General features: G+C 44.9%; 1 protein-coding gene across 2 annotated transcripts in view; it reads left to right on the top strand.

Annotated features, from left to right (window-relative positions):
- XRRA1 (X-ray radiation resistance associated 1) overlaps positions 1-26,232 on the top strand; it is a 104,596-nt gene extending 78,364 nt beyond the window's left edge. Inside the window, exons 12-19 of one of the 2 annotated variants that reach the window (XM_073808454.1) lie at positions 11,979-12,072; positions 12,840-12,955; positions 13,898-14,062; positions 15,736-16,089; positions 18,588-18,786; positions 19,550-19,665; positions 19,877-19,982; positions 20,378-26,232. In XM_073808454.1, coding sequence (XP_073664555.1) covers positions 11,979-12,072; positions 12,840-12,955; positions 13,898-14,062; positions 15,736-16,089; positions 18,588-18,786; positions 19,550-19,665; positions 19,877-19,982; positions 20,378-20,634 — 1,407 coding nt within the window. In that variant the 3' untranslated portion in view covers positions 20,635-26,232. The remainder of the gene's footprint in view (positions 1-11,978; positions 12,073-12,839; positions 12,956-13,897; positions 14,063-15,735; positions 16,090-18,587; positions 18,787-19,549; positions 19,666-19,876; positions 19,983-20,377) is intronic. The other variant, XM_033862277.2, reaches the window with a different exon arrangement.
- Positions 26,233-27,087: the final 855 nt, after the last annotated feature.

Consider the following 27,087-nt stretch of genomic DNA (forward strand, 5'->3'; position numbering starts at 1 on the left):
GATCAAATGTGAAAGTCCTTCAAGGCCTACTTTGAGTCCCTTTTCTCCTCTTACTCTGTGTTTTCTCCCGAGGCTGGCTTCACATACCCATTGCCCATGACCAATGCCTCACAAACTTATAAATCCTTTATACCTGAGACCAGTGTATCTACTGTCTACTTGAATTTCTACTTGGAGGTCTAAAAGGCACCTCCAAAAACACATATCCAAAGTGAATTAATGATCTTATCAATTCAAAAATGGATGTTCTTCCATGATTCCATATCGTTGTCAATAGCTGAGTTACTTGAGCTATTGACTCCGTTCAGGTACTTGAGCCAAAACCTGGTTGTCATCTTTGATACTTCTCTCTCCTGTACATCCCTCCTCCCCACCCATATCTAATCCAAGTCCTGTCAAATTTAAGTCTCCATATTTCTGTTTTTTATGGAATTATAGTTGATTTACAATATTGTGTTAGTTTCAGGTGTATAGCATAGTGATTCAATATTTTTGCAGGTTATATTCCATTATAGGTTATTACAAGACTGAGTATAATTCCCTGTGCTATACAGTATATCCTTGTTGCTTATCTATTTTATATATAATAGTTTATATTTCTTAATCCCATACCCCTAATTTGTCCTGCTTCACTCTCTTCTTTGGTAACCACAAGTTTGTTTTCTGTGAGTCTGTTTCTGTTTTGTATATACATTCATTTATATTATTGTTTAGATTCCAGTATAAGTGATATCATACAGCATTTGTCTTTCTCTAACTTATTTCACTAAATGTAATATTTTCTAGGTCTATCCATGTTGCTGCAAATGGCATTATTTCATTTTCTTTATAGCTGAGTAATACCACCAGTTTACATTCCCACCAATAGTATACGAGGGTTCCCTTTTCTCCACATCTTCTCCAACATTTGTTATTGGTAGACTTTTTTTTAATATTTGTAAATTTTTATTTATTTATTTATTTATTTATTTATTTATTTATGGCTGTGTTGGGTCTTCGTTGCTGCACGCAGGCTTTCTCTAGTTGCAGTGAGCAGGGGCTACTGTTCGTTGTGGTGCACGGGCTTCTCATAGTGGTGGCTTCTCTTGTTGCAGAGCATGGGCTCTAGGCATGCAGGCTTCAGTAGTTGTGGCTCACTGGCTCTAGAGCACAGGCTTAGTAGTTGCGGTGCACGGGCTTAGTTGCTCTGCAGCATGTGGGGTCTTCCCAGACCAGGCTTGAACCTACGTCCCCTGCATTGGCAGGCAGATTCTTAACCACTGCGCCACCAGGGAAGTCCCATGGTAGACTTTTTGATGATAGCCATTCTGACAGATGTAAGGTGATATCTCATTGTTTTGATTTGCATTACTCTATTAGCGATGTTGAGCATATTTCATGTGACTGTTGGCCATCTGTATGTCTTTGGAAAAATATCTATTCAAATCTTCTGCCCAGTTTTCAATTGGATTATTTGGGGTTTTTTGATAATGAGTTGTATGAGCTGTTTGTATGTTTTAGATATTAACCCCTTGTTAGTTGAATCATTTGCAAATATTTTCCCCCATTCCACAGATTGCCTTTTTGCTTTGTCAGTGGTTTCCTTTGCTATGCAGAAGCTTTTAAGTTTTATTAGGTCCCATCTGTTTATTTTTGCTCTTATTTCTTTTGCCTTAGGAAAGTGATGCAAAAAAATATTGCTATAATTTATGTCAAAGAGTGTTTGGCCTATGTTCTCTTCTAGGACTTTTATGATTTCAGGTCTTACATTTAGGTGATTAAACCATTTTGAGTTTAGTTTTGTATATGGTGTAAGAGAATGTTCTTTTTTTGGCTGCGCTGCGCAGCTTGCGGGATCTTAGTTCCCTGACCAGGTATTGAACCTGGGCTCTTGGCAGTGAAAGCATGGAGTCCTAAACACTGGACTGCCAGGGAGTTCCCAAGAGAATGTTCTAATATATATATATATTTTTTACATGTAGCTGTCCAGTTTTCCCAGCACCACTTACTGAGGAGACTGTCTTTTTTCCATTTATATTCTTGCCTCCTTTGTCATAGATTAATTGACCGTAGGTGTGTGGCTTTATTTCTCAGTTTTTTATTCTGTTCCATTGATGTATGTGTCTGTTTTTGTGTCAACACCATGCTGTTTTTGATTACTATATAGCTTTATAGTATAGTCTGAAGTCTGGGAGGGTTATACCTCCAGCTTTGTTCTTTTCCTCGGGACTGCTTTGGCAATTCTGGGTCTTTTGTGTATTTTAGTATTATTTCTTCTAGTTCTCTGGAAAAAGTAATGGGTATTTTGATAGGGATTGCATTAAATATGTAGATTGCTTTGGGTAGTATGGCCATTTTAACAATACTAAAATCTTCCTATCCTCCAGCATGGGATATCTTTCCATTTCATTGAATCATCTTTAATTTCCTTCATCCATGTTTTACAGTTTTCCAAATAGAGGCTTTCACTTCCTTGGATAAGTTTATTCCTAGGTATTTTTGGATGTGATTAAAAAATTTTTTTAATTGAAATATAGTTGCTGTACAATATTATATGTTAGAGATGTACAATACAGTGATTCATAGTTTTTAAAGGTTGTACTCCATTTATAATTACTATAAAGTAATGTCTATATTCCCCGTGTTGTACAGTATATCCTTGGAACTTGTTTTATACCTAATAGTTTGTACATCTTTCTTCTCTATGCCTATATTGCCCCTTCCCCCTTCCCTTTCCCCATTGGTCACCACTAGTTTGTTTTCTATATCTGTAAGTCTGCTTCTTTCTTATTATATTCACTAGTTTCCTGTATTTTTTAGATTCCACAACTAAGTGATATCATACAGCATTTGTCTTTCTCTGACTTACTTCACTTAAAATAATACCCTCCAAGTCCATCCATGTTGCTGCAAATGGCAAGATTTCATTCGTTTTTATGGCTGAGTATTAGTCCATTGTGTGTGTGTGTGTGTGTGTGTGTGTGTGTGTATACCACGTCTTCTTTATCCATTCATCTGTTGATGGTCACTTAGGTTGCTTCCATGTCTTGCCAGTTGTAAACAATGCTGCTATGAACACTGGGATGCATGTACCTTTTCAAATAAGTGCTTTTGTTTTTTTCAGATATTTACCCAGGAGTAGAATTGCTTGGTCAATGGTAGTTCTATTTTAAGTTTCTTGAGAAACCTCCATACTGTTTTCCACAGTGGCTGTACAGTTTACATTCCCGCCAACAGTGCATGAGGGTTGTCTTTTCTCCACATCCTCTCCAACAATTGTTATATTTGTGTTCTTTTTGATGATAGCCATTCTGAGAGGTTTGAGGTGATATCTCATTGTGGTTTTGATTTGCATTTCCCTAATGATTAGCAGTGTTCAGCATCTTTTCATGGGCCTGTTGGCCATCTGCATTTGCTCTTTAGAAAAATGTCTTCAGTTCTTCTGCCCATTTTTTAATCAGGCTGTTTGGTTTTTTTGATGTTGAGTTGTATGAGCTATTTATATATATATTGGATATTAATCCCTTATTGGTCATATCATTTTCTCCTACTCAGGAGGTTGTCTTTTCCTTTTTTCAATGGCTTCTATTGCTGTGCAAAAACTTTTAGGTTTAATTAGGTTCCATTTGTTTATTTTTGCATTTATTTCCTTTGGTTTAGGAAACAGATCCAAAAAATATTGCTATGATTTATGTCAAAGACTGTTCTGCCTTTGTTTTCCTCTAAAAGTATTACAGTATCCAGTCTTACATTTAGGTCTTTAATCCATTTTGACTTTATTTTTGTATATGGTGTTCGCGAACGTTTTAACTTCATTCTTTTAAGTTAGCTGTCCAGTTTTCCCAGTACCTCTTATTTGAAGAGATTATCGTTTCTCCATTGTATATTCTTGCCTCCTTTGTCATAGATTAATTGATCATAAGTGCATGTTTTTTTTCTGGACTCTCTCTACTGTTGCATTGATGTCTCTTTTTATGCCAGTACCATAATGTTTTGATTACATTGTAGCTTTGTAATATAGTCTGAAGTCAGGGAGCCTGATTCGTCCAGATCTGTTATTCTTTATCAAGATTGTTTTGACTATTTGGGTTCTTTTGTGTTTCAATACAAATTTTAATATAGTTTGTTCTGGTTCTTTGAAAAATGCCGTTCATATTTTTTTGAATTTTAATATCCTTATTGGAGTTTAATTGCTTTACAATGTTGTGTTAGTTTCTGCTGTACAACACAGTGAATCAGCTATATGTATACATATATCCCTATATCCCCTCCCTCTTGAGTCTCCCTCCCACCCTCCCTATCCCACCCCTCTAGGTCATCAGAAGGCATCAAGCTGATCTCCCTGGGCTATGCAGCAGCTTCCCACTAGCCATCCACTGTACAATTGGTAGTGTATATATGTCAATGCTACTCTCTCACTTCGTCCCAGCTTCCCCTACCCCCCCCCCCCGTGTCATTGATAGCTTGATAGGGATTGCATTGAATCTGTAGATTGCCTTTGGTAGTATGGTCATTTTAACAATATTGATTCTTCTAATCCAAGAACACGGTATATCTTTCCATCTGTTTGTTGTCTTCTTTTTCTTTCATCAGTGTCTTATACTTTTCCGAATACAGTTCTTTTGCCTCCTTAGGTAGGTTTATTCCTAGATATTTTATTCTTTTTGATGTGATGGTAAATGGGATTGTTTCATTAATTTCTCTTTATGATAGTTCATTGTTAATGTGTAGGAATGGAACAGATTTCTGTATGTTGATTTTATATCCTGCAACTTTACTGAATTCAGTGATGAGCGCTAGTAGTTTTCTGGTGGTGTCTTTAGGATTTTCTGTATGTACTATTGCATCAGCTGCAAATGGTGACAGTTTTACTTCTTCCTTTCCAATTTGGATTCCCTTTATTTCTTTTCATCTCTGACTGTCGTAGCTAGGACTTCCAAAACTATGTTGAATAAAAGTGGCTAGAGTGGACATCCTTGTCTTGTTCCTGATCTTAGAAGAAATGCTTTCAGCTTTTCACCTTCGAGTATGATGTTAGCTGTGGGTTTGTCATATATGGCCTTTATTATGTTGAGGTACAGTCCCACTATGCCCACTTTCTGGAGAGTTTTTATCATAAATGGGTGTTGAATTTTGTCAAAAGCTTTTTCTGCATCTATTGAGATGGTCATATGGTTTTTATTCTTCAATCTGTTGATGTGGTGTATCACACTGATTGATTTGTGTATATTGAAGAATCCTTGCATCCCTGGGATAAATCCCACTTGATCATGGTGTATGATCCTTTTATTGTTGGATTTGGATTGCTAGTATTTTGTTAAGGATTTTTTCATCTCTGTTCATCAGTGGTATTGGCCTGTAATTTTCTTTTTTTGTCATATCTTTGTGTGGTTTTGGTATCAGGGTGATGGTGAACTCACAGAATGAGTTTGGGAGTGTTCCTTCCTCTGCAATTTTTTGGAATAGTTTCATAGGATTGGTGTTAACTCTTCTCTAAATGTTTGATAGAATTTGCCTGTGAAGCCATCTGGTCCTGGACTTTTGTTTGTTGGACTTTTTAAAATCACAGTTTTAATTTCAGTACTGGTAATTGGTCTGTTCATATTTTGTATTTCTTACTGGTTCACTCTTGGAAGATTGTACTTTTCTAGGAATTTGTCCATTTCTTCTAGGTTGTCCATTTTATTGTCACGTAGTTTATTGTAGTAGTCTCTTATGATCCTTTGTATTTCTGTGGTGTCAGTTGTAACTTCTTTTTCATTTCTGATTTTATTGATTTGAGTCCCCTCCCTTCCTTCTTTGATGAGTCTGGCTAAAGTTTTATTAATTTTGTTTTTCTTTTCAAAGAACCAACTTTTAGTTTCATTGATCTTTTCTATTGTTTTCTTCATTTCTGTTTCATTTATTTCTGCTCTGATTTTTATGATTTCTTTCCTTCTACTAACTTTGGGTTTTGTTTGTTCTTCTTTCTCTAGTTGTTTTAGGTGTAAGTTTGGGTTGTTTGAGATTTTTTCTTATTTCCTGAGGTAACACTGTACTGCCATAAACTTTCCTTTTCTAACTGCTTTTGCTGAGTCCCATACGTTTTGGATTGTCGTGTTTTCATTTTCATTTGTCTCTAGGTATTTTTTTAATTTCACCTTTGATTTCTTCAGTGATCCATTGGTTGTTTAGTAGCATACTATTTATCCTCCAAGTGTTTGTGTTTTTTACAGTTTTTTTTTCTTGTAGTTGATTTCTAATCTCAGCGTTGTGGTCGGAAAAGATGCTTGATAAGATTTCAGTTTTCTTAAATTTACCATGGCTTGCTTTGTGGCCCAGCATGTGATCTGTCTTGGAGAATGTTCCATGTGCACTTGAGAAGAATGTGTATTCTGCTGCTTTCAGATGGAATGTTCCATAAATATCAATTAAGTCAATGTGATCTAATGTGTTATTTAAGGCCTGTGTTTCCTTATTGATTTTCTATCTGGATGATCTGTCCATTGATGTACGTGGGGTGTTAAAGTCCCCCACTATTATTGTGTTACTATCGATTTCTCCTTTTATGGCTATTAGCATTTACCTTATACATTGGTGTGCTCCTATGTTGCATGCATATATATTTACAATTGTTATATATTCTTGGATTGATCCCTTGATCATTATGTAGTGTCCTTCTTTGTCTCTTGTAACAGTCTTTATTTTAAAGTCTATTTTGTCTATATGAGTATTGCTACTCCAGCTTTCTTTTGATTTCCATGTGCATGGAATACCTTTTTCCATCCCCTCACTTTCAGTTTGCATGTGTCTCTAGATCTAATATAAGTCTCTTATAGGCAGCATATATACAGGTCTTGTTTTTTTAACCATTTAGCCACTCGTTGTCTTTTGGTTGGAGCATTTAGCCCATTTACATTTAAGGTAATTATTGATACGTATGTTCTTACTGCCATTCTGTTAATTGTTTTTTGTTTCCATAGGTCTTTTTTTCCCTTTCTTCTTTTGCTCTCTTGTGATTTGATGACCATCTTTAGTTTTATGTTGAATTCCTTTTTCTTTTTTGTGTGTATATCTATTACAGGTTTTGGTTTGTGGTTACCATGAAGTTTTTGTATAGCAGTCTCTCTCCCTCTCCCTCTGCCTCTCTATATATATGTAGATGTATATATATATATATATATATGTGTGTGTGTGTGTGTGTGATTGTATTAAGTTGCTGATCTCAATTTCAAATTCTAGTGATCTGTTCTTCCGTACCACTATTGATTCCTTCTAGTGTATTTTTCATTTCAGTTATTGTATTCTTCACCTCTGTTTGATTGTTCTTTATATTTTCTCTTTTTTAAAAAAACTAACTTCTCCCTCTGTGCATCCATTGTCCTCCCAAGTTCTTTGATCACGTTTACAATCTTTACTCTGAACTCTGGCCTGCAGATTTTCTGATGAAAAATCAGCTGATAGCTTTATAGGAGTTTCCTTGCTGCTTCTTGTATTCTCTTTAATTGTTGTCATTTTAGTTACAATGTGTCTTGATGTATTCCTCTTTTGAGTTAATCCTGTATGGGACTCTCTGTGCTTCCTGAACTTGGATGTCTGTTTCCTTTCCCAGTGAGGCAAGTTTTCAGCTATTATGTCTTCAGTTGTTCTCAGCCTCTTTCTCTTCTCTTTCTGAGACCCCTATAGTGCAGATATTTGTGCACTTGATGTGGTCCCAGAGGCCTCTAACTGTCCTCATTTCTTTTCATTTCTTTGTCTTTTTTTCTATTCAGTGGCAGTGATTTCCACTACTCTGTCTTCCAGCTCACTGATCTCTTCCTCTGTGTTATATAGTCTACTATTGATTCCTCATAGTGTTTTCATTTCAGTTATTGCATTCTTCATCTTTGTTTATTCTTTATATTTTCTAATTCTTTGTTTAAAAACTTCTAACTTCTCTCTCTGTGCATCCATTCTTTGTCCAAGTTCTTTTATCATCCTTATGATCATTACCCTGAACTCTTTCTCAGGTAGATTGCCTATCTCCACTTAGTTTTTCTTCTGAGGTTTTCGCTTGTTCCTTCATCTGGAACATGTTCCTATTTCACCTCATTTTGCCTGTTGCTGTTTTTATTTTTATGGATTTGGCAGGTTGGTTCTGTTTCCCGGCTTTGGAGAAGTGTCCTTCTGTAGGAGATGTCCTGTGTGTCCCAGCAGTACACTACCCTCTCATCACCAGAGCTGTGTATGCTGTGTGGATCTTCTGTGGCAGGCTGACTGTGTGTGAGCATGTGGGTGGTCTGCTAGACTTGATTGGTCCCCGGTCCTGTTGATTGCCAGACCCTGCCTTCTGTGGAGGCTGCCTGTCGCTGGTTCATAGGACCCAGTCATGAGGTGGCTGACTGCAGAACCTTGGGGTGCCCTGGGTTCAGCTTACTGGTGGGCAGAATCAGGGTCCAGGAGACCTCAGTCTATTGTGTGTCCACTGGTGGGTGAAGGAAGGTTCTGGGGCTAGTCCTGGACTACTGGTGGGCAGAGATGTTTCCTGGGGTCTGGTTGCAGGGCGCAGAGGTCCTAGAGGTGGTGTCAGATTGCTGGTGGGTGGGCCGATTCCTAACACAGTTGGTTGTGGGGTCTGGGGTATCCTGAAGTGCATGTCGGCCTGCTAGTGGGCAGGCCAGGGCCCAGCCATTCCCAGGGCAGGATATGGCCTCCTAGTGGGTGGGCTGGTTCTGCAGGCTGCAAGGCTGTGGTTTTCTTGTGGCTGGTGTCTGCCTGCTGGTGGGCAAAGCTGGGTCTGACGCTAGACCAGGTTCTCTGGTGGGCAGGGCCACGGTCCAGCAGGTCCCAGGGCAGGGTCTGACTTGCTATTGGGCAGGCCATGTCTGCAGACTGGGGGGGCTGCGGTTTTCTTATGGCTGCTCTCTGCCCACTGGTGGGTAAAAATGGGCTGAGGCTAGAGCAGGATCCTTGGAGGGTGGGGCTGGGTACAAGGGATTATGGGGCTGGGGCCTGTCCACTGGTAGGTGCAGCTGGTTCCCAGTGCCTCAGGTCTAGTGCCTGCACCTTGGTGTATGGGGCCAGGTCCTGGGCCCTCTGGTGGGCAGGGCCATGTCCAGGTGTGGCTGTGGGCTCAGGGGTTCTTAAGGCAGCCTGTCTGCTCGTGGGTAGGGCTGTGTCCTTTCCCAGTTAGTTGCCTGGCCTGAGGCCTCCCAGTACTGATGTCTACAGACTGTTGAACCAGGGCATCACTGCATCCTGGGACTAATAAGCTAGAGGGAGGATTCTAAAATGGCGCTTGCCAGCACCAGTGTCCACATGGCAGAATGAGCTCCCCAGATGGCTGCCACCACTGTGTAGGTCCCCAGGGTGAGCTCCAGTTGCATCCTGCTTCTCCAGGAGACTTCAAGATCAGCAGATGGGTCTCATCCAGGCTCATACCAAATTACTGCATCTGCCCTGGGTCCCGGAGTGTGAGATATTCGTGTGCTTTACGAGTGGGGTCTCTATCTCCCCCAGCCCTCTGGGACTCTTTAAAGTAAGCCCTGCTGGCCCTCAAAGCCAGATGCTCTGGAGGCTCATCTTCCCAGTGCAGAAGCCCTGGTCTGGGGAGCTCAGTGTAGGGCTTGGACCTCTCACTGCTTTGGGAGAACCTCTGCAATTGTCATTTTTCTCCTGTTTGTGGGTTGCCCACCCAAGGGTATGGGACTTGACTATGTTGCAACTCCATCCCTCCTACCCATCTCATTGTGGTTCCTCCTTTATATCCTTAGGCATAGAAGACCATTTCTGTTAGCTTCTGGTCCTTTTCATCAATGGCTGTTCCGTAAATAGTTGTGATTTTGGTGTGCCTGTGAGAGGGGGTGAGCTTAGGGTCTTTCTACTCTACCATCTTGGCCAATCCCCGGTCTTGAATGGATGTCTGTATGTGGGAGCATCCATATGTAGACTGGGTGTACCCAGTGTCTTCGGGGTGATGGCTGGATCTGATGTGGATGGCAGCCACGTCTTTCCTCAGGGTGTGCTGGCCACTAAGATGAGGGTGTGGCTGGTGTTGGATTAGCTAGAGCCTCCAGCAGAGTGTGAGGCAGGACTTCCCCTCTGCTCAGTGGCCACCGTCACTCTGTCGGGGGTGGGGCCTGCTGCCTAGTTGCTGGAGCAGAAGCCCTGAGGGTCCAGCTTGAGCTGGCTCCTTTCCCTTTAAGTGTGTGTTTCCCTTCTCCCCACACTGGGGCCTTGCCCTGAAGGAAGGGAGTGCTGAAGTACACGGGGCTTGTGCCCTTATAGAGGTCCGGTGCTCCTCCTGTGTAGGCGTCTGCAGCTCCACTCAGCTGCAGCCCAAGGTCACATCTTTTCCCCGTTATGGTTGGCCCAGATCCAGTGCAAGGTTGTGGCATAGAGTGGGCAGGGCTGGAGCCTTCCCTAGGCTGGGACTGGGGATCACAGTGTTTTGGTTCAGGAATTGAAGCTCTGCGCAGCTGTCGGAAGTTGGGCTGCTTCTGTAGTGCTATTTGAGTAAGTGCGACAGTGGCTGCCACCGCCCACCTAGACCACACCCCAGGCCCCCCGAGCCACCTCTCCAACCCTAGATGGAGTCTTTTCCCAAGACCTGACTGCCCTAGATCCCGTGCCAGGCTGTGGCATGGAAGAGCGCCACTGGGGGGGTTCTCTCGGCTGGCATTGGGGGGTGCGGTGCGGCAGCAGCTGCTAGGCAAACCTCTCTCCACCCTGTCTGGGGGTGAGCCTGCACCTGTGCGCTCCTCCCAAGTGGAGTCTAGGCTTCCTCAGCCTTTCTATCTGTCCCAGCACTTCTCCTCCCTGCAGGACCCCTCGTCCCCTCCGGGGACACTCTGTGGCTCAACGCGCTCACTCCCCACCCATGCGATCTCCCTTTTCCTCTTAGTCCCCTCCCCGGGGCACAGGTCCTGACCAAGTGCTTTCCTTCTGTCCTACCTGATTACGTGGGAATCTTTCTTGCAGCCTTGGTCGTTTAGGAGTTCTTCTGCCAATTTCCAGTTAGTTTTCCATGAGAACTGTTCTGCATCTAGATGTGGTTTTGATGTGTTTGTGGGGTCAGCTGAGCTCCACATCCTCTTACTCTACCATCTGGATCCCCCTCCTGAAGCACTAGCCTAGGTCCTCACATTTCTAAAACTTCATCTCATGGGTTTAATCTTTGGTCTGGCCCATCCTTGGGAAGGATGATTGAAATACCATCCCACTCCCAGCCCTTAGTGCTATCTGTGGGTCACAAATCTGACTCAATACCTTTCAGTGTGTCTAGGCATCCGAAAGGCCACTGCCCAGCTCCTGGCCCCTCTGATACTATTCCATTGCTAATAGACACCCTGCCCAAGGCTGTCCCCAGATGTTCCAGCCACTCTTCTCAACAAGGACTGTGTATTTTTCTTGCCCTTCAGAGGCTGGCCTCATAGGGGTAGTGTGGCGTCGGGGCCCCAGACAGCCACAAGGTCTCCCTTACCCCACTGGCTCTGCTTATCCCTTAGATGCGTGTGTCCCCCTGACCTCCTGTCCCCTATCCCTCCCCAGAACAGGCTTTAGTGAAAGAGACTATCAGTGCTGTTGACAGACTGACCAGGTATGTAGAGGTTGCACTGAGGAAGGTGAAGTGTCAGACAAAATGTATCCTGAAGTCAAAGTCCATGCCTTGCCAAATTTCTAGCCTCCTTGGGAGACAAGTACTAAATGTATTTGTTCTTATTATTTTGTCACCAGCATCCTTAATATTTGGTATAAGCTGCTTATCCAGTGTGGAGAAGGGAAAAAAATTCTTACCTTTCAAATGTGAAACAGATGGTGGAATTTTGAACAGGAGGGGCAAAGGTATTCTGAGAGTGAACAGGTGAAACTGCAGGATAAGACACTGCCCAGCAGTAAGTCCTGTCCCTAGCAGCCTAACTCCTCCAGCCCCACCCTCGCCCCAGACCTAGCAAGCATGCAGCCCTGCATTGTGGGGCCTTGAAGCATTTGGGCAGAGGTGAGGGCGGTGTTGATCTGATGCTCTCCCGCATTCCTTACAGATTGCAAAGGAAGATGCCATTCTGCCGGTAGCTCTCTTCCCATCTCTCTGCAAGCTCATCTTTCATAACAACCCTCTGGTGGCCCATACAGGAGGTATGGTACCCACAAACCTGCCCCCTGAACCCAGTCTCCAAGAAGCAATGTGGGCCTCCTCATCGCTACCTCAGGGCTAAGCCCTGCTCTGCGTCGTGGGTGGACAAGGTTCATAGTGCATTGGGGGCTGTAGAAAACAACAGAGACCTCTGAGCACATGCTCTGCACTAACTCATCCTGACAGCAAACCTGTGAAGTGGGCATTTTTGTCCCCGTGCACAGTAGATGAAACTGAGGATCAGAGAGGGTCACAATCTACCCAAGGTCACACAGCAACAAAGAGGCAGTGCTGGGAATGGAGTACAGAATTATCTAGATCCTGCATGGGCTCTATAATGACACTTTGCTTTGTGGGACAGGTCTGTTGTGACCTCACTCCCCACTTCCCAGTTAGGGAGGAGTGGGAGGCTGAACTGCTGAGCCCTCCCCACCCAGAGCACGCTGAATACAGTAGATGCTCTGTCAGTACTGGAACCCACTGTCCAAGATGCAGCAGCTGGAGGCATTTTAGAATCCTGGGCCCTGGAGTGACACTAGGGTATTCTAATCTCTACTCTACACTGTCTTCATTGCCTTGGACAAATTCCTTAACCTCTCTGTGCCTCAGTTTCCTCACCTGTCAAATGGGCATAATATAGGTACCTACCTCCTAGAGCTCGTGCGAGAATTAAGTAAGTTTATACATGTACATGAACAGTGCCTGGCACACAGAAGCCCCCAGTAAAATGTTAGCTAATAGTAATCTTATTTTCCCACCATGGCTCCAGGGGTCCCTCCACTGCTAAAAAGCTTCCTCCAGGAGCAGCTGGGAATCCACTTAATTCGAAGGAAGATGGTAAAGGCTAAGCGTCACATTTTGATGCCTCGGAAGGACTCTCGGAAGGTAAGCCTTCAAAGGCAGGACCCTCCAAGCCCAGGGGGAGTGTAGCCTATTTTAATGCCTGCAGACCAACCTGACAGCAGAGCTGCTCCCTCCCACAATATCTGGGATCCCTCTGTTAGGTTTGTAGCCGCAGTTTTGTCTTCTCCTTCCCTCGCTCTCTTACATACAGATATACCCAGGAGAGACAAGACAGCCAGTCAGAGACCCAAAAGTCAGAGTAGGGAGGAGCCGGGGAGGGCATTGAGTCTGACCCCCTAATTTTACAGAGAAACTGAGGTCCAGAGAAGACACTGTGGAGAAGTGGAGAGAAATCAGTCAGAAGACCCGGGTGAGAGTCTGGCTCCATCATTTTTCTAGCTGCCTGAACTTGGGCAAGATTTCCACTCTCTGAGCTTCAGCTTCTCAACTCTAAAACCTCTCAGAGCTGCTGAGAGGACTGGATGAAGCAACAGATATAAAAACACTTTATAAACTCCCCAAACCCCTACGAATGCAGGTTATAGTCACCTGTGGTAATCGTGAATGGCTGCACCAGGCCTAGAATACACATCTCCTGCCTGAATCTTAGGAAGCGTTTCCTACCGTTGAGAGCAGTCTGCTCCCTCAGTACCTCCCCCAGCTAGTGGTCTTAGATTGGCCTTCTGGGATGCCGTAAAGTAAGTCAAATCCCTCTTTCATCTGAAGGATTTCAGAAATTTCTGTGAAATGCTGCTCCCTCCTGAACTTTAATCTTCCTATAGCCAAAAGCTGGACTTGGCATTGCTGGTCCCGAAAGTTAATTAGTTATTCCCTGCCCAATGCCGCCCCCCCCAACCCCAGTCTGCTTCTGTACAGCCAAGCTCTTGTCTTGAGCCCTCAGAGGACCAGAGCAGCATGTAAAACCAGAAATAGAAATTCAGAGGGTTTCCATCATCTTTCCCCTTGTCTGTTGCCTCCTCTAAGGATCCTGCTGCTTCCCTTCCCATCAGCCAGCTGGGAAAGGGCACAATCAGTGAGCCGGATGCTAAGTACATAATCCTGTCTCCCACGTACAGAACACCCATGCTGAGAACTTGCACACAGCTACCCTGTGACCCTCACCATGGACAAAGAAACAGGCTCAGAGAGGTGAAATAACTTATTTGTTAAAAGGTAGTGTTGGGGTCCAGGGGCACCGTTACAGTTCCAACTAGTAGAGGATAAACACCAAGTATCAGTGGCCGAATGAGAAGCACATCAATGCTTTGTGAATCTAGGCAAACACCATCTAACCTCCAATGCAGGCTAGACTGGAGAGTGTTGTGTGGCCTGCAGGCAGGTTGGAGATGCCTACATGTTCCCTGTGTGCTCCCAGAGATGGGCTGGATGTACAGCCTTTTACTCACTCAGTTACATAGACCAAGATTGCTGGCCCTCCCTCATACTAGGCATAGACAAGACAGGGGGAAAATGGAGACCCACCCAACGTGTAACCAAAAAACTGTATGAGGCCTCTATGTGTGAGAACACAAATGGAAGATAAAATGGCCTGCCCTTGATGCGCAGCAGTCCAGCCCATCTGGGACACAGGGTCCAATGACTCTCAACCTCTGACCAATCAGATTATCCAGTCTTCCCTCAGGAAAGTGGTGGTGGGATAGAGAAAGAGCGTCCCCAGCACTCCTCCAGCACAGACCTGTGAGAGGGAGGAATAAATGTGGCCCCTTCTCCACCAGCCGGCAAATGACGGCACTTGGTGTTTTGGACACTGAGGCATGAGTTCTGAAAAAAGACTCTGGGTCCCTCAGGCTTCAAGTCTAAACACTGAGATTTTACATATTTCAAAAAGGAAATATTTTCTTAAAAAGAATCCTATTTTATAAAATCCTATTTTGTAAATCCTATAAATCCTATTACATAAAAGTCATCCGTCACACTCCCTAGTTTGTTAGGTACATTTGTGCGTACCATCTCATTTGGGAGAACTCTGCAAGATAGGCAGGCAGGGACTATTCTCCCATTTTGTAAGCTCAAATGATAGACTGCGCTTGAGATCTTTCCACTGCACTGCATGGCCTGTCAAAGTACAGCTAGATATAAGTGGACCAAATACCTTTGACAAAGAATAAAAACAATTCACTGTATAACTAGGGAGGGGAAGCAGAACTAGGCCCAGATGAGGGAAACGGCCCATGGCTGTCTCCTGGCAGATGACGCAGAGGAGGAGGGTGACAGGCTTTTGCTAACTAAGGAAGCTGAGCAGTTCAGTGAGAAAGAAGTTATTGCCTTGGGTCTAAACCCTGAGATTTGCCTTACATAGGGGTCTTTATATGAGGTGCAGGGACTAGCACCCTGAAAGGGGCCTGGTGCTGCTGCCTTCCGGAGAACGTGGGCCCACCTCCCCCAGGCCCTCCTAGGAGTCCCCGAGGGGAGTCAAGGGCACTGTGGGACACCTTGATCAGAGGAATGAGGCTGCTGTAGGCCAGAGTGATATGGTCAGGCATCTAGAATGAGGCCTGGAGCCTCTGCCACTGAACAACTCTGTGACCTTGGACAAGTCATTTTACCTCTCTGAGCCCCAGTTTCCTTATTTATAAAATGAGGACACTTATTCACTGGGTAGTTTGAGGTGTAAATAAAACTACATGTCATGTATGGGGTACATCGTAGATGCCCAGTAAGTGTGATTTTGCCCCCTCCCTCCCCCTATGAGACCTCACCCAGTGCTTTGACCACTATACCAGTTAGCCTTAGGCTGGTGATATCCAGGAGGAGAGATTCTGATTAGGAAGCAAACCAATTCAGCCCTTCTTCCATGACAGGTGAAAACCCAAGTCCCAAAGGTGCCAAAGCAGCCTCTGATTCTCCATCACCCACCCATGACCACCATGACCACAATCAAGTCTTCCTCAAAGGAGATGCTGGAAGCAGAGGCAGAGTTGACTAAAGAGCTGCCCACCACCAAGACCATTTCTGTGGAGCGAAAGATGCCCATCGAGGGCCCGGAGGGCCTTCTCCTCTCCCACCGGGCCTTCGTGCCACTGCCTCCCATCTGCTCCGACTCCACTGTGCATAGTGAGGACACATCCCGCCGGAGCAACGCTGCTGGCCGCCTCAGCCCAGACCACCCGTCAGATGAGGACACCAAGAGCACAGAGTCCATCTTCTTGACCCAGGTACCTGGACCCACCTGCCCCTGCGCACTTGTTCCCAGCTCCCATGTGTTCCTGTCCAACCCTTAGACGGCTGGACTACTGTAGGCAGCTGGAACTAGGCACAAGGCAGTTCTGGAAACCAGAAAGCACCCTTGGCAGAGCCTGCAAGCCCCTTCTGGGAGTTCCACTGATCCAAGGCTACTGGTAGGGACAGCCATGGGGACAAGTCATGGTCCTGTGGCACAGACAACATCTGGGATTTGGCTGGGGCGTTGGTCAGACCAGTTTCTTGGAAGGGTTTGCTGCTGCCTCTTCCTATCTGCATAAGGTCACCTCACTTCTGATGCTGCATCTGAATCCTGGGAGCACAGATGGATGAGACATGGGTCCTGCCCTCAGGGTGTCCTCAGTCTAATAGGGGAGATGGACAGGAACAATGCATGCAGTCAGTGCTGAGACTGAGGAAAACTCAGGGGCTGGGAGCCTAGAGGAAGGAGGGATACCTTTGTCCTAGACCAGGAGGGCTTCCTAAAAGCAGTTCAAATGAGCTGAGCTTTGCAGGCTGAGTAGGAGTTAACAAGGTGAAGAGCTGGGCAGCAAGGACACTGTAGGCAGAGTGAGCAGCATGAAGCAGGGTACAGAGGAAGGAAATTAAAATGGTACATACAGAACGATGAATGATTCAGTGTAAATACAGTAGAAAGGTGACATGTAGGAAAAGGGAAGTTTAGGCTGGAGGAGTTGGTAGGGCCCCCTTGAACTTTATTATTGTAACACTATTATCCTCCCATCTTCCTGCCTCCAGTCTTGCCCCTCCAATCTGCCAGATCTTTCCAAGATGTATATCCACCCATAAATTATCTAACTCTCTATTCATCTCTTACTTGTTCCACACATGACTTATAGTGACATACAAATTCGTACAATATAAAAGTATCTTTATGAACTAAATCAGAACCTTCTTGGAACAAAACAGAGTATAAACAAACAAGTATTTAAAAATAATTGAGATAGTTGGATAAAAGGAAGATATGCACAGGAAAGGAAATAAGTGCAAGGCCAATTCTGTCACTCAAATGTGCACATCGTGCACTGCCACTCTCATAATAGAGGTCTATTGCCAAAATGCAGTTCGAGCTTCCTAGCGGCCTAAGCAATACAGTCAATTATGAGTCACCATGACTGAAAAAAACAATCCCCCAATTGCCCAGGCTATAACCTCCAATACAATGTTGTCTTTTTCCTCCTGATCTTAGCACACAAACGTTCAGTCTTTCATCATTATGATTAACTGTGGGTTTTTCATAAATGCCCTTTATCAGGTCAAGAAAATTTCTTTCTATTCCTAGTTTGTTGAATATTTTGTCATGAAGAGGTGTTAGATTTTGCCAAGTGCTTTTTCTGTGTCTGTTGCGAAATGTGGTTTTTGTCCTTTACCTATTGCTATATTACACTAATTGATTTCCAGATGTTAAATCAACCCTGCATACCTGGGATAAATCCCACTTTGACATAGCATATCATCCTTTTTATATGTTGCTGGTTCAGTTTGCTAGTATTTGGTTGGTATTTCTGTGTTATATTCATAGGGCTATTGGTCTGTAGTTTTCCTTTCTTGTGATGTCTTTCCCTAGTTTGGGTTTCAGGGTAATACTGACTTCAGAGAATGAGTGTTCCCTCTTCCTCTATTTTTTTTTTTTTTTTTGGAAGAGTTTATGAAGGTTGGTGTTAATTCTTTAAATGTTTGGTAGAATTCACTACTGAAGCCATCTGATCCTTGGCTTTTCTTTGTGGGAAGTTTTTAAATTACTAATTCGATCTCTTTTTATAGGTCTACCCAGATTTTCTATTTCTTCTTTAGTCAGCCATAAGTTTTAACTAAGGGTGTAACAACATTCCTACTGGTTTCATAACCATCACAGTAAGGCTAAAAAAGTGAATTCAGACAATATTCACTCACCCCTTTTAAAACTCTTCCATGGCTTGCCATTACAGTGAGGGTAAAGAAAATACAAACAAAAACAAAACAAACACCCTCAGCTTGGCATTTAAAGGCCCTTACTGAGCTGGGCCCTGCTTATTGCTCCAGCTGCCTATCTCTTTATGGTACCCTCCAACCACACCAATATTTTACTCCCCACAAATGCACTTTGCTGTGTCTTAACTTTGCATCTTTGCCCATGCTCTTCCCTGCCTGCCACAGTCCTCCTTTCTCATCGCTTGCCGCCTACCTGGGGATGGCTTTCCTGGTTCTTCCAGACTTCGCTCAGGCTAAGGCAACAACCCTCCATTGAGCTTCCTGGCCCCCCAGGCTGGTTAGGTCTTCCTGTGGGCTCACCCTGAACCCTTGTGCTCTCTCCTGTGACAGCATTTATCACAATGTATGGTAATTTCTGTTTTCATGTCTGCTTCCTCTCACCCCAGTCTGAGTTCTTGCCCATAACAGGACCCAGTATGGGGACCCACACAGAACTCAGAAGTGTTAAGGGAATGCATTTTCTTTTTCTTCTGGGGCACAGGTCAGTGGGCTGTCTTCCTCCATCTTCCAGAGGGATGATACAGAGATAAAGGAGAAAGACCAAAGACTACCACCCACAGCACCCAGAGAGGTGAAGAGGACTCAGAAGAAGCTCCCATCTGCCTCCTTCCCCAGAAAGTACCATGGCTCCGAGGAGCTGCTGACAACCAAGCCTGATCCAGCCTTCACTGAGCCGAAAGGTACGTGAGGAGAATGGCTCGGGGCAAGGGGCTCTTTCCATGGCCCAGAGCAAGCCAGGGCAAAGCCAAGGTGGGTGCCAAGCCTCTTTTCCGGGCCAGGGTGTCATCTTCTGTCTGAATGTCTGTCAAAGGGCCCCTGAGGGTGTTCTGGTTTGGAGCCCTACTTGTCAGGACCCCTGGCCTGGACCTTCATTGGCTTTTGGGGAATCACAGCTGTTCAGAGATTCCAGCCAGTCTGGACCCAACTGCTTTGGTTGGAAAAGTCTCTCCAGGAAGGGTGTGATGAACAAACACTCAGACTGGTCAGATTCCCAAGGTCCTCCCCAGCCCAGTTAATCTCCAAAGCGAACATCCAAAATCCTCCCTGTGTGGTTTGAGACAAGGGAGGCAGTGCCTCGTCTGGCCTCTTATTTCAGACTCTGCTGTATTAACAGAATCTGCAGTGGTGCTCAGCTGTGCTCTGTTGGGTGTCATTCTCTGCAGTGTAACCCCCTGAGGTTAATGGGTTACTTGGTGTCACTCCCTTTCACCACTCCTATGCTATTTTTCCATCAGGATCTGTGCACATAGGAAACAAGTATTCACTGAACAAATGATGGAACTTCTGGCACCACAACAGATCAGGGCAGGATATGGGAACAGTGTTTTCTTCTTGGAGGCCCTCATCTTTTTACCCAGGGCTGCTATGAAATGGGGAATGAAGAAATTGGGGGAGGCATCCAGGAGGAGGGGGATGGACCTTGACCTTGTCTTTTTGCCCTAGGAATCCAGAAGAATGCACAGGCCTTGCAGCACATGCTGAAACATCCGCTCGTGTACCGCTCCTGCAAGGCCAGGCTGGACACTCTTCAGAAACACTATGTTCCCAAGGAGAAACGGGTAAACTTCCACCACACTGTGTATGTGAACTGCCCCTCAGGACCCCACAAGTACAGAGGTGGCTGTCACCTTGGGACCTTCAAAGAGCCATGCTTTTCCCTAGTGCCCCCAAGTTCTCCCCTGCCTGTCATTGTGACTGTATGAGGAGGTGAGGCCATGAAAGTCTGAGTAGAAGACTGGGACAACACTGTGCTCTCTTACCTCCCGTCAGACCCAGAGGATCCCTATTCCACCCCCCCGGAAGACTCAAGCCCAGCTGCTGGATGACATCCTCATTCGCATGCGGGACCCCCGGAACATTACTGAGGCACCACTAGGTACGGCTCTGACCCCCAGTCCTTAGCTGCCAGGATCCAAGATCTAGAAGTTTACTCACCTGCTGGTATAGGCAAAGGGCTTGTGTTGGAGCAGGAAGGGCCCTTAGAGAGCATCTGCCCCAGACCTTCCTGTGTGCAGATGGAGAAACTGAGGCCTGAGTGAGGCAGAGAGTTGCCTAAAGTCACACAGCATGTTACCAACGGCTTGAGACAGAATCAGAAGGGGATACCTCTGGCTTTCTAGTGCCCAAACTGGAGAGACCATTTTCAGGCCCTTAACATCCTCTTCCCACCCCCTCCCACTTTCTGAGGGGCTCTGGACCCAGTCCCCGCTGCTCTGGGCTAGGTGGGACCCAGGGTGACCTTGGGGCCCCTCCCGGCTTTTCTCCCTGCAGGAGCTGTCCTGTGCCAGCGGACAGAGCAGCAGCTGGTGAACCAGAAGCAGTACCTGCAGGCCAAAAGGCTGCTGAAGGAGTTTCGTGCACGGTACCGGCGGCTGGTGCGCTGCTCACTGCGGTCGGTGTTCGGGGCCACGGCACCACCCCAGGTCCACCTGGCATTGAGCGAGGGCCAGCCTAAGAAGTTCGGCCACTTCCTCGAGTTCATGGATCAGTTCTGCCAGGAGCCCACGGCCAGTGACTCGAAAGGCTAGGGCTGCGCACAGGGCCATGTGCGCCGCCCCACCTGCGCCCCACACCCTCCGCAAGGGCTCCGTGCCCTTGACTGCTCCCTGGGATGGGTGCGGGCCTCCGAGCTCTGCTCAGCCTCACTCGCCGGCCGCTGTGAGTGGGGAGCTCGTCAGGACCGCCCCGCCCTGGGCCGGGCAGGAACCGGCACCTGGCCCAACAGCAATAAAGAGTGGGTGCATAGAGCAAGGTAGGCCTCATGCCTTTTTGGAGCCTAGGCCAGGTTGTCGCACTGGGGAAAGAAACCCCAGCTGATGCGCATCCCTAGAGTCCTGTGGGAAACCTGCCTGAGTCACACAGAGTGATAACACTGTGTTATCCCACAGAGCTGGGATAAGCAGTAGGACAGAAAACAGGGTCGATGAAACAGAAACAGCACAGAATCCAAAGCTCAGAGAAGTTAACTAACTTGCCCACAGCCACTAGTGAGTGAGTGTGTGTGTGTGCGCGTGTGTGCGTTGGGAGCAGGGCGGGTAACAAAACTCAGGCCTCTAGGCCCCCAAAAGCCTCTAGGCTTTCTCTGTTGGGCAGCTTTTTCCACTGTCAGGGCAAATGTGGGGAGAGGGAAGAGAGAGAGGATTGGGAATTTCCTTATTAGATGGCCATGACCACAAAGTTGGGACAAGTTGAAGGGAGGGCTTACATGGAGTTTCCCAAGGTTTTCTAATCCAGGACATAAGCTGAAGTCCCATATGCAAATACAGTGGGATGTGGCTCTAAAACAGACCCTGGGACTGTGCAAGGTCAACCGGGACTCAGGTTAAGTAAGCTAGTTCTGGCCAAAGCAGCCTATGGGGTTGCCCCATTCTTATGAATGCATAGTAGTCAGCACCTGCTATAGAGGAGGGTCAGGAGAAGGCCACTGGGCTGAATTGCAGCGATGTGCATTTGGGTGTGGGTGCTGGGTGTGACCTAGTCACCTGGGCTGCTTTCCTGGAGGTGCCTGCCTGGGGAGAAGGCCTGCAGTTCCCAGGGTCCAGGAAGCAGTGGCATAAGGATTAAGGACCCACAGCAAGGTACCAACTCCCACAACCTAAGGTGCAATTAAGACGATTATAGAAATACAGTCTTGTAGCCACAGGTCTGTGGTGCAGTATCTGCTGTATTTCAAGTGCGAGACTATTAGGACACAAATGTTCGCATATTATCACACTCAACCAACCACAGTCACATACATGTGGCCAGTTACATATTTACACCAAGCTGTGGTCATACCAGACACACACATTCAAGTTCAGACGGTCACATACACGATCACATACAGTCCCATACACATATCAAGTTACAAAGTCAGTTACGTCTCACTCATTCACACAGGCACCTGGACAGATTCAGGTAATAAACACAGTGCTACCCTCAGCAGCACACATGTGCTGGGGCATGTTGCTGACTTACCATGTTGGATCTTCTAGGCCCAAAATCATCCTTCTGCTAATGTTAGGAAGGAGAATCCACCCCAACATTCACACTGTAAACCTCGCTAGGTTCAAGTTCGGGAGATTTGCAATGCTCCCTTCAGCCAGAAACACTATCAAACCATAAGCTCTCAGGCCTGAAAGGCTCCTGGGAACATCCTATCCCAGCCTCTAGGTAGGAAGCCTCTTGCAATCTCCCCAACAGATCATTCAGCTCCTGCTTGCACATCTAGTGACAGGGCGCTCATTCCCTACAAAGGCTGTCCCTTCCTTTGTTGGGAAAACTATTGGATGGCTCTAGCCATTGGACTAAGCATCAGCCTAAGGTCCCTCAGTAGTCCTAACTCTGCTTTTGGGCCCAGAGTATATCTGCTCTCTCTGCCCCGCCAGGCTGGCCCTTTACCGATATGAGACTATCCTGAAGAGGATATACCTATCTAGGCCAGATGCTCTTAACTTTCTCTGTTATTCCACATGGGATACCATCTGAATAAACTGGTTCTCCTATCATTCTGAATGCCGAAGCAAGACATTCCAACACAGGGCATCTCCCAGAGCAAAGATAGCCCCAAACTCAAACACACGTAGTCTAAGCTCAGCTCAGATTTGCCTGAGATTGCTCTCCAGAGATAAGACTGACTAGAAACAGAACATTCATGAGTTTGCTTTACTGTATTCTCAACTTGGGCCTCTCCTCAACCTGGCAAGCCTGCACTGAAGAATGCACTTTGGTATTGTTTAAACAACACATCATCCCATTTGATCCCTTAGCAGAAGCATCCCTGACAGGGCACGCCTGTTCTGAGTCCTCTGTCTTTGTCAAAAAGCTCCTTGTGATGAGCTGGAGGGGAGGCAGCCAGCAATGGCAGTGCCAAGGGTCTGGGCCCCTTCTGCAATCTAATGCAGACAGCAGGTTGAATGAAACCAAAATCCAAACCATTTTCTATTTCTAGGCTGGAGGGGATAAGGCCCTAAGGACAGCTGTTTATACGAAGAACTAAGAGTAAATAGTACATCAGTCACACACAGACAAAAAAATCCATTAGTTGGCATTTAAGATAATCATTTTCCTTTACATAGTTACCCATTCTCATTAGGACTTGAAGGTTCTGCTGGAGGTTAAGGGTTGAACCCACTGAGGGAAAGCCCTGCTCCTACTGTTGGCACAGCTTGGAGAGGGGGCAGGGCCAACAAGGGAGAATCTGCTGCCGCCGTCTGGAGCCAGGCCCCAAAGCTGCTCCTGAGCTCTCATGGCTTGATCTTTGAGGAGTACATTCCCTGTTTCTACCCCTTATTAAATGAGAGGAAAGGAAGAAGAACAAGCCTGGCCTTACCCTGGCTTTGTCCAACTAGTTCTTAAGACACCAGAAAAGGTAGAAAGGGAGCCTGCCCCCGGTTTGAGGTTCCCTCCCACAATTACTGAGACAAGGCATTAAGGAAGCATTTTCTCACAAAGCAAAATGTGTAAATATTTTTCTTAGGAAAAAAAAATACTGATAATACATAGAACATTCAGTCTTGGCACTTTTCCTTCATCCAATTTAACCAATTTCTAAACTGGTGACTTCTGTATATATTCACTGTGGATAACGTGTAAAGATGCATTTCTGGATCATCTTTAGAGCAAAGTCTATTCAGCACCCTCTTTTCCTAGAATCCCACCCCCACCCCTCCAAAAAAAAAAAAAAAAAAGACCTGCTTTCTCATTGAGTCACAAGAATTTATAAACAGCTATACTCACTTCTAAAAGCCAAGTCAAAAGACCAATCTGGGTTGATAAGGAAAAGGCTGGCTGAGAAAAATTAAGTCCCTAAGGAGTTCTTGATTTTCAAAGAAAAGTGAAGGGTTGGTTGGGTTCTAATCCTTGGTAGTTAAAATAACAGCTATTCCAATCACTTCCCAAGATTTCACATTCACATTACTCTCACTGTGGGGGTTTTCCCTGCCTGGGTGTGTATTCAGGGGATCTGGGTACATTTTAATTCTAACTGAAAAAAGCAGGAAGAAAAAACTTAAAACAATCATTCGGGTGTCCCCCTCATTAGCAGATTGTGTGTGTGTAACTTAGAGGACTATTCATTCAGACCCTAGACAACTACAGTACAAATATGACACAGGGCACTGAACCTCAAGTTCCTCATTTCTTAAAAAAAAAGGGCATCAGGGGGTATAGTTTCACTTGGATAATTTCCATGCCCATTCCAGCTACATAACATTTTATGATTATGATCCAGCCTTCATTTTTCTTCCCTTCCTCACCTGCTTGCCTTCCATCTCAATGGAAAGCCACGCAGGAAAAAGGAAAGGAATCCCAAGTTGCTGCCAGCTCTGGTGAGAGGTCTGGTTGGGGAAGAGGTTAGTAGGTTACTAAGTTGAGAGTGAGCCTCCTCTGATCATGTCAATGATCCACAACCTTCCTCATTTCTTGGGGCTTTATGCTAAAAGCAGCTCCTAAAGAGATGCTATTGTCCTATAATCACTGGAGGAGAAAAATCATTCTCCACTGGTAAAATTACTTAAGAAATGGAGAGCAGTATTGCAATCAAATTCACAAATACTGATGGGGGTATGTAAAATGTTCAAGGGTGCTGGACAGTACCTTTGAACGGGCCATCCAAGATCATCACTATGGTCTTTCGTGAAACCATTAACGAGCTCTCCAGCCACACATGCATTCAAATACATTCCAGTAGACACTGAGCTCATCAAGAGCAAGACTGTCCTTTCCATCTTTATATCCATGACTTTGCACAGGGTTGGCACAAGTTCGAAGCTCAGGAAATATCTGTCAAATGGAACAAAAAGGACAAACGGCACAGCCTTCGGTCATCAGCTTCACCAGTCAAGCACAATGGCAACTTTCCATCTTAGTTTGTCTGTTTGTAATATCATAGCAATTAATTAAGCAGCTTTAATCTCTTAAGGGCATTTTTCTTTAAGAGGAAATGAACAAAACACACAGAAAGCATTCATCACCAATGCTTCCTCCAGGCAAAAATTTAAAGATTAAATTTTAAAAAATAAATGAAGCCACTTAAAAAAGGTTTTCCTGGGAAGCTTCAGCCAAGAAGCCTTCTAAAAAGAGGCAATTACATGAAAGGGGCCAAGGGCTAGATACATAATCCCCAGATCTGACATTAACCCAACAGGCCCAGATGACTTCTTTCAGCAGATACAATCAACGGATCACGAACATGTTCCCAAAGTATCTTTCCCACTTGATAAAAAAAAGGGCTGAGAGCCCCCTTCTTAGGGCATTACATTTCTTGGATTACCCATCAGAATGACCTCTACCCTCCAACCTCTCATAACTTCCCCTTTAATAAGAAAAAACACAGAAAGCATATACACAAGGAACAGAGTTAGAAGAACATGGGAAATTTCTATGGTGAATCAGAGTCCAGTGACTTGTGAGAAATGTTTGTTTTCTGAGATAGTGTATCTTTCATTCTAGCTCACAAACCCTCCCCATCGTTTTCCTTCGTCTTTTTCTCCAAAGAATTCACGTCAACAACTCCATTTGTGACCAACTTCACAATCAAGCAACAGGAGAGGGAAATTTTCCGGAAAGAAGTGTTCAGGTTTTAGTTGTTAAGTATGGGAAGCATCTTAAAATACAGATAATACCTTAGTGGTTTTACCCTCCTCCAAAGCCAAGAAGATTAAAGATTAAGCCTCCTCCCTCCTTAACCTAAACTGCTTTGTCTATATTTGAAGGACTGCTGCTCAGCTGGAAGTTTGGAAACTACAACTGTCAGTACCATTCGAGGTTCCACAGTAGGTGGTCAGTAAGCTGGATCCAGCTGTTGGAATATTTGCCTAACAAGAAATTTTCACTCTGCACCTGATGCTAAAACTTGTTGCTACTGCTAAGCAATTTCTTAAAATGAAAGTATTATTTTGGGGAAATATTTAAAATATATATCTTTTCTATTAAAAATATTTATCTTTTTTCCAAAAACAAAAATCAGTTCCAACTGGAGTGTTTTTCAAATGATTGAAGATATAGAAAAAGGTGACAAGTGGAAAAATAAGTGTCTTTCCTACTACCAATGAGACTAGCCTTCCAATAACATTTACTAAGATCGAAAAGGAACTCCATGAAATGGCAGTAACTGATGTCTTCTCTGAGGGCATTTAGTAAGTCACCCTCCCTGTCTCTACAAACCAGTGCCAGCTCTTCTATCTTGGGCACCAATATGCCCTCCAGCAGCCTTTGGAGGGCGTATGTTGCTGGTAGGACCTAAAACTGAAGTGGTATGAATATAAAGTACTGATGTATATTTTCTAAACAAACATCTGCACGTGTGCACGCACAAACACACAGAACACAGAATACATACATTCAGGTAAGTGACACTCCCCACCAAAGTAGTCACTGAGGAGGTTCCACATATCTCAGTGATTGCCAAAATACTTCAGACATCTCTGGAACTCCTCTTTGGGAACTGTTTATGAGCTGCCCAAGAAAACTGCTCTGACTGCTTTACAGATGCACCTCATTTCTGACTCCAAGCCCTAGGTAACCTACCTTCTCTTCCAGAAGCTTCAAATAGCTTCTGACTAGTTTCAAACTAAAATTCTCTTTCCTATAACCCCAAAGATGAAAGATTTGCCGAGAAGAAGGGAGGCAAATCTGAGAAGAAGCAAAAGTAGGTGATATAGTAAATCCTTTGTGATCTTGATAAGTGAGTCGTTCTGGATCTTAGCTTCTGCCTTAGTAAGAGGAGGAAGTTGGAATAGATGACCATTAACATCCTTTGTAGTTGGAACATTAGATGTCTAGATGTCTCTATACTTTGAGGACAGTTCCAGAGATGTTTTCACCAATGGCAACATCATTGGAAAAACTATGCAGCATCCTGCTGAGGCCACCTGAGGGGAACAACATACATTGGGATATATAAGATCTGAAAGGTTTGTTAAAATGCCAGTCACATGACTTTATAGTAACAGCTCATACATGCACAGGGAATGCCAGGCCACCTGAGATTCCCTAAAATC

This window comes from Tursiops truncatus, chromosome 8, assembly GCF_011762595.2.
Source record: "Tursiops truncatus isolate mTurTru1 chromosome 8, mTurTru1.mat.Y, whole genome shotgun sequence".
In the NCBI taxonomy this organism is placed as follows: Eukaryota; Metazoa; Chordata; class Mammalia; order Artiodactyla; family Delphinidae; genus Tursiops; species Tursiops truncatus.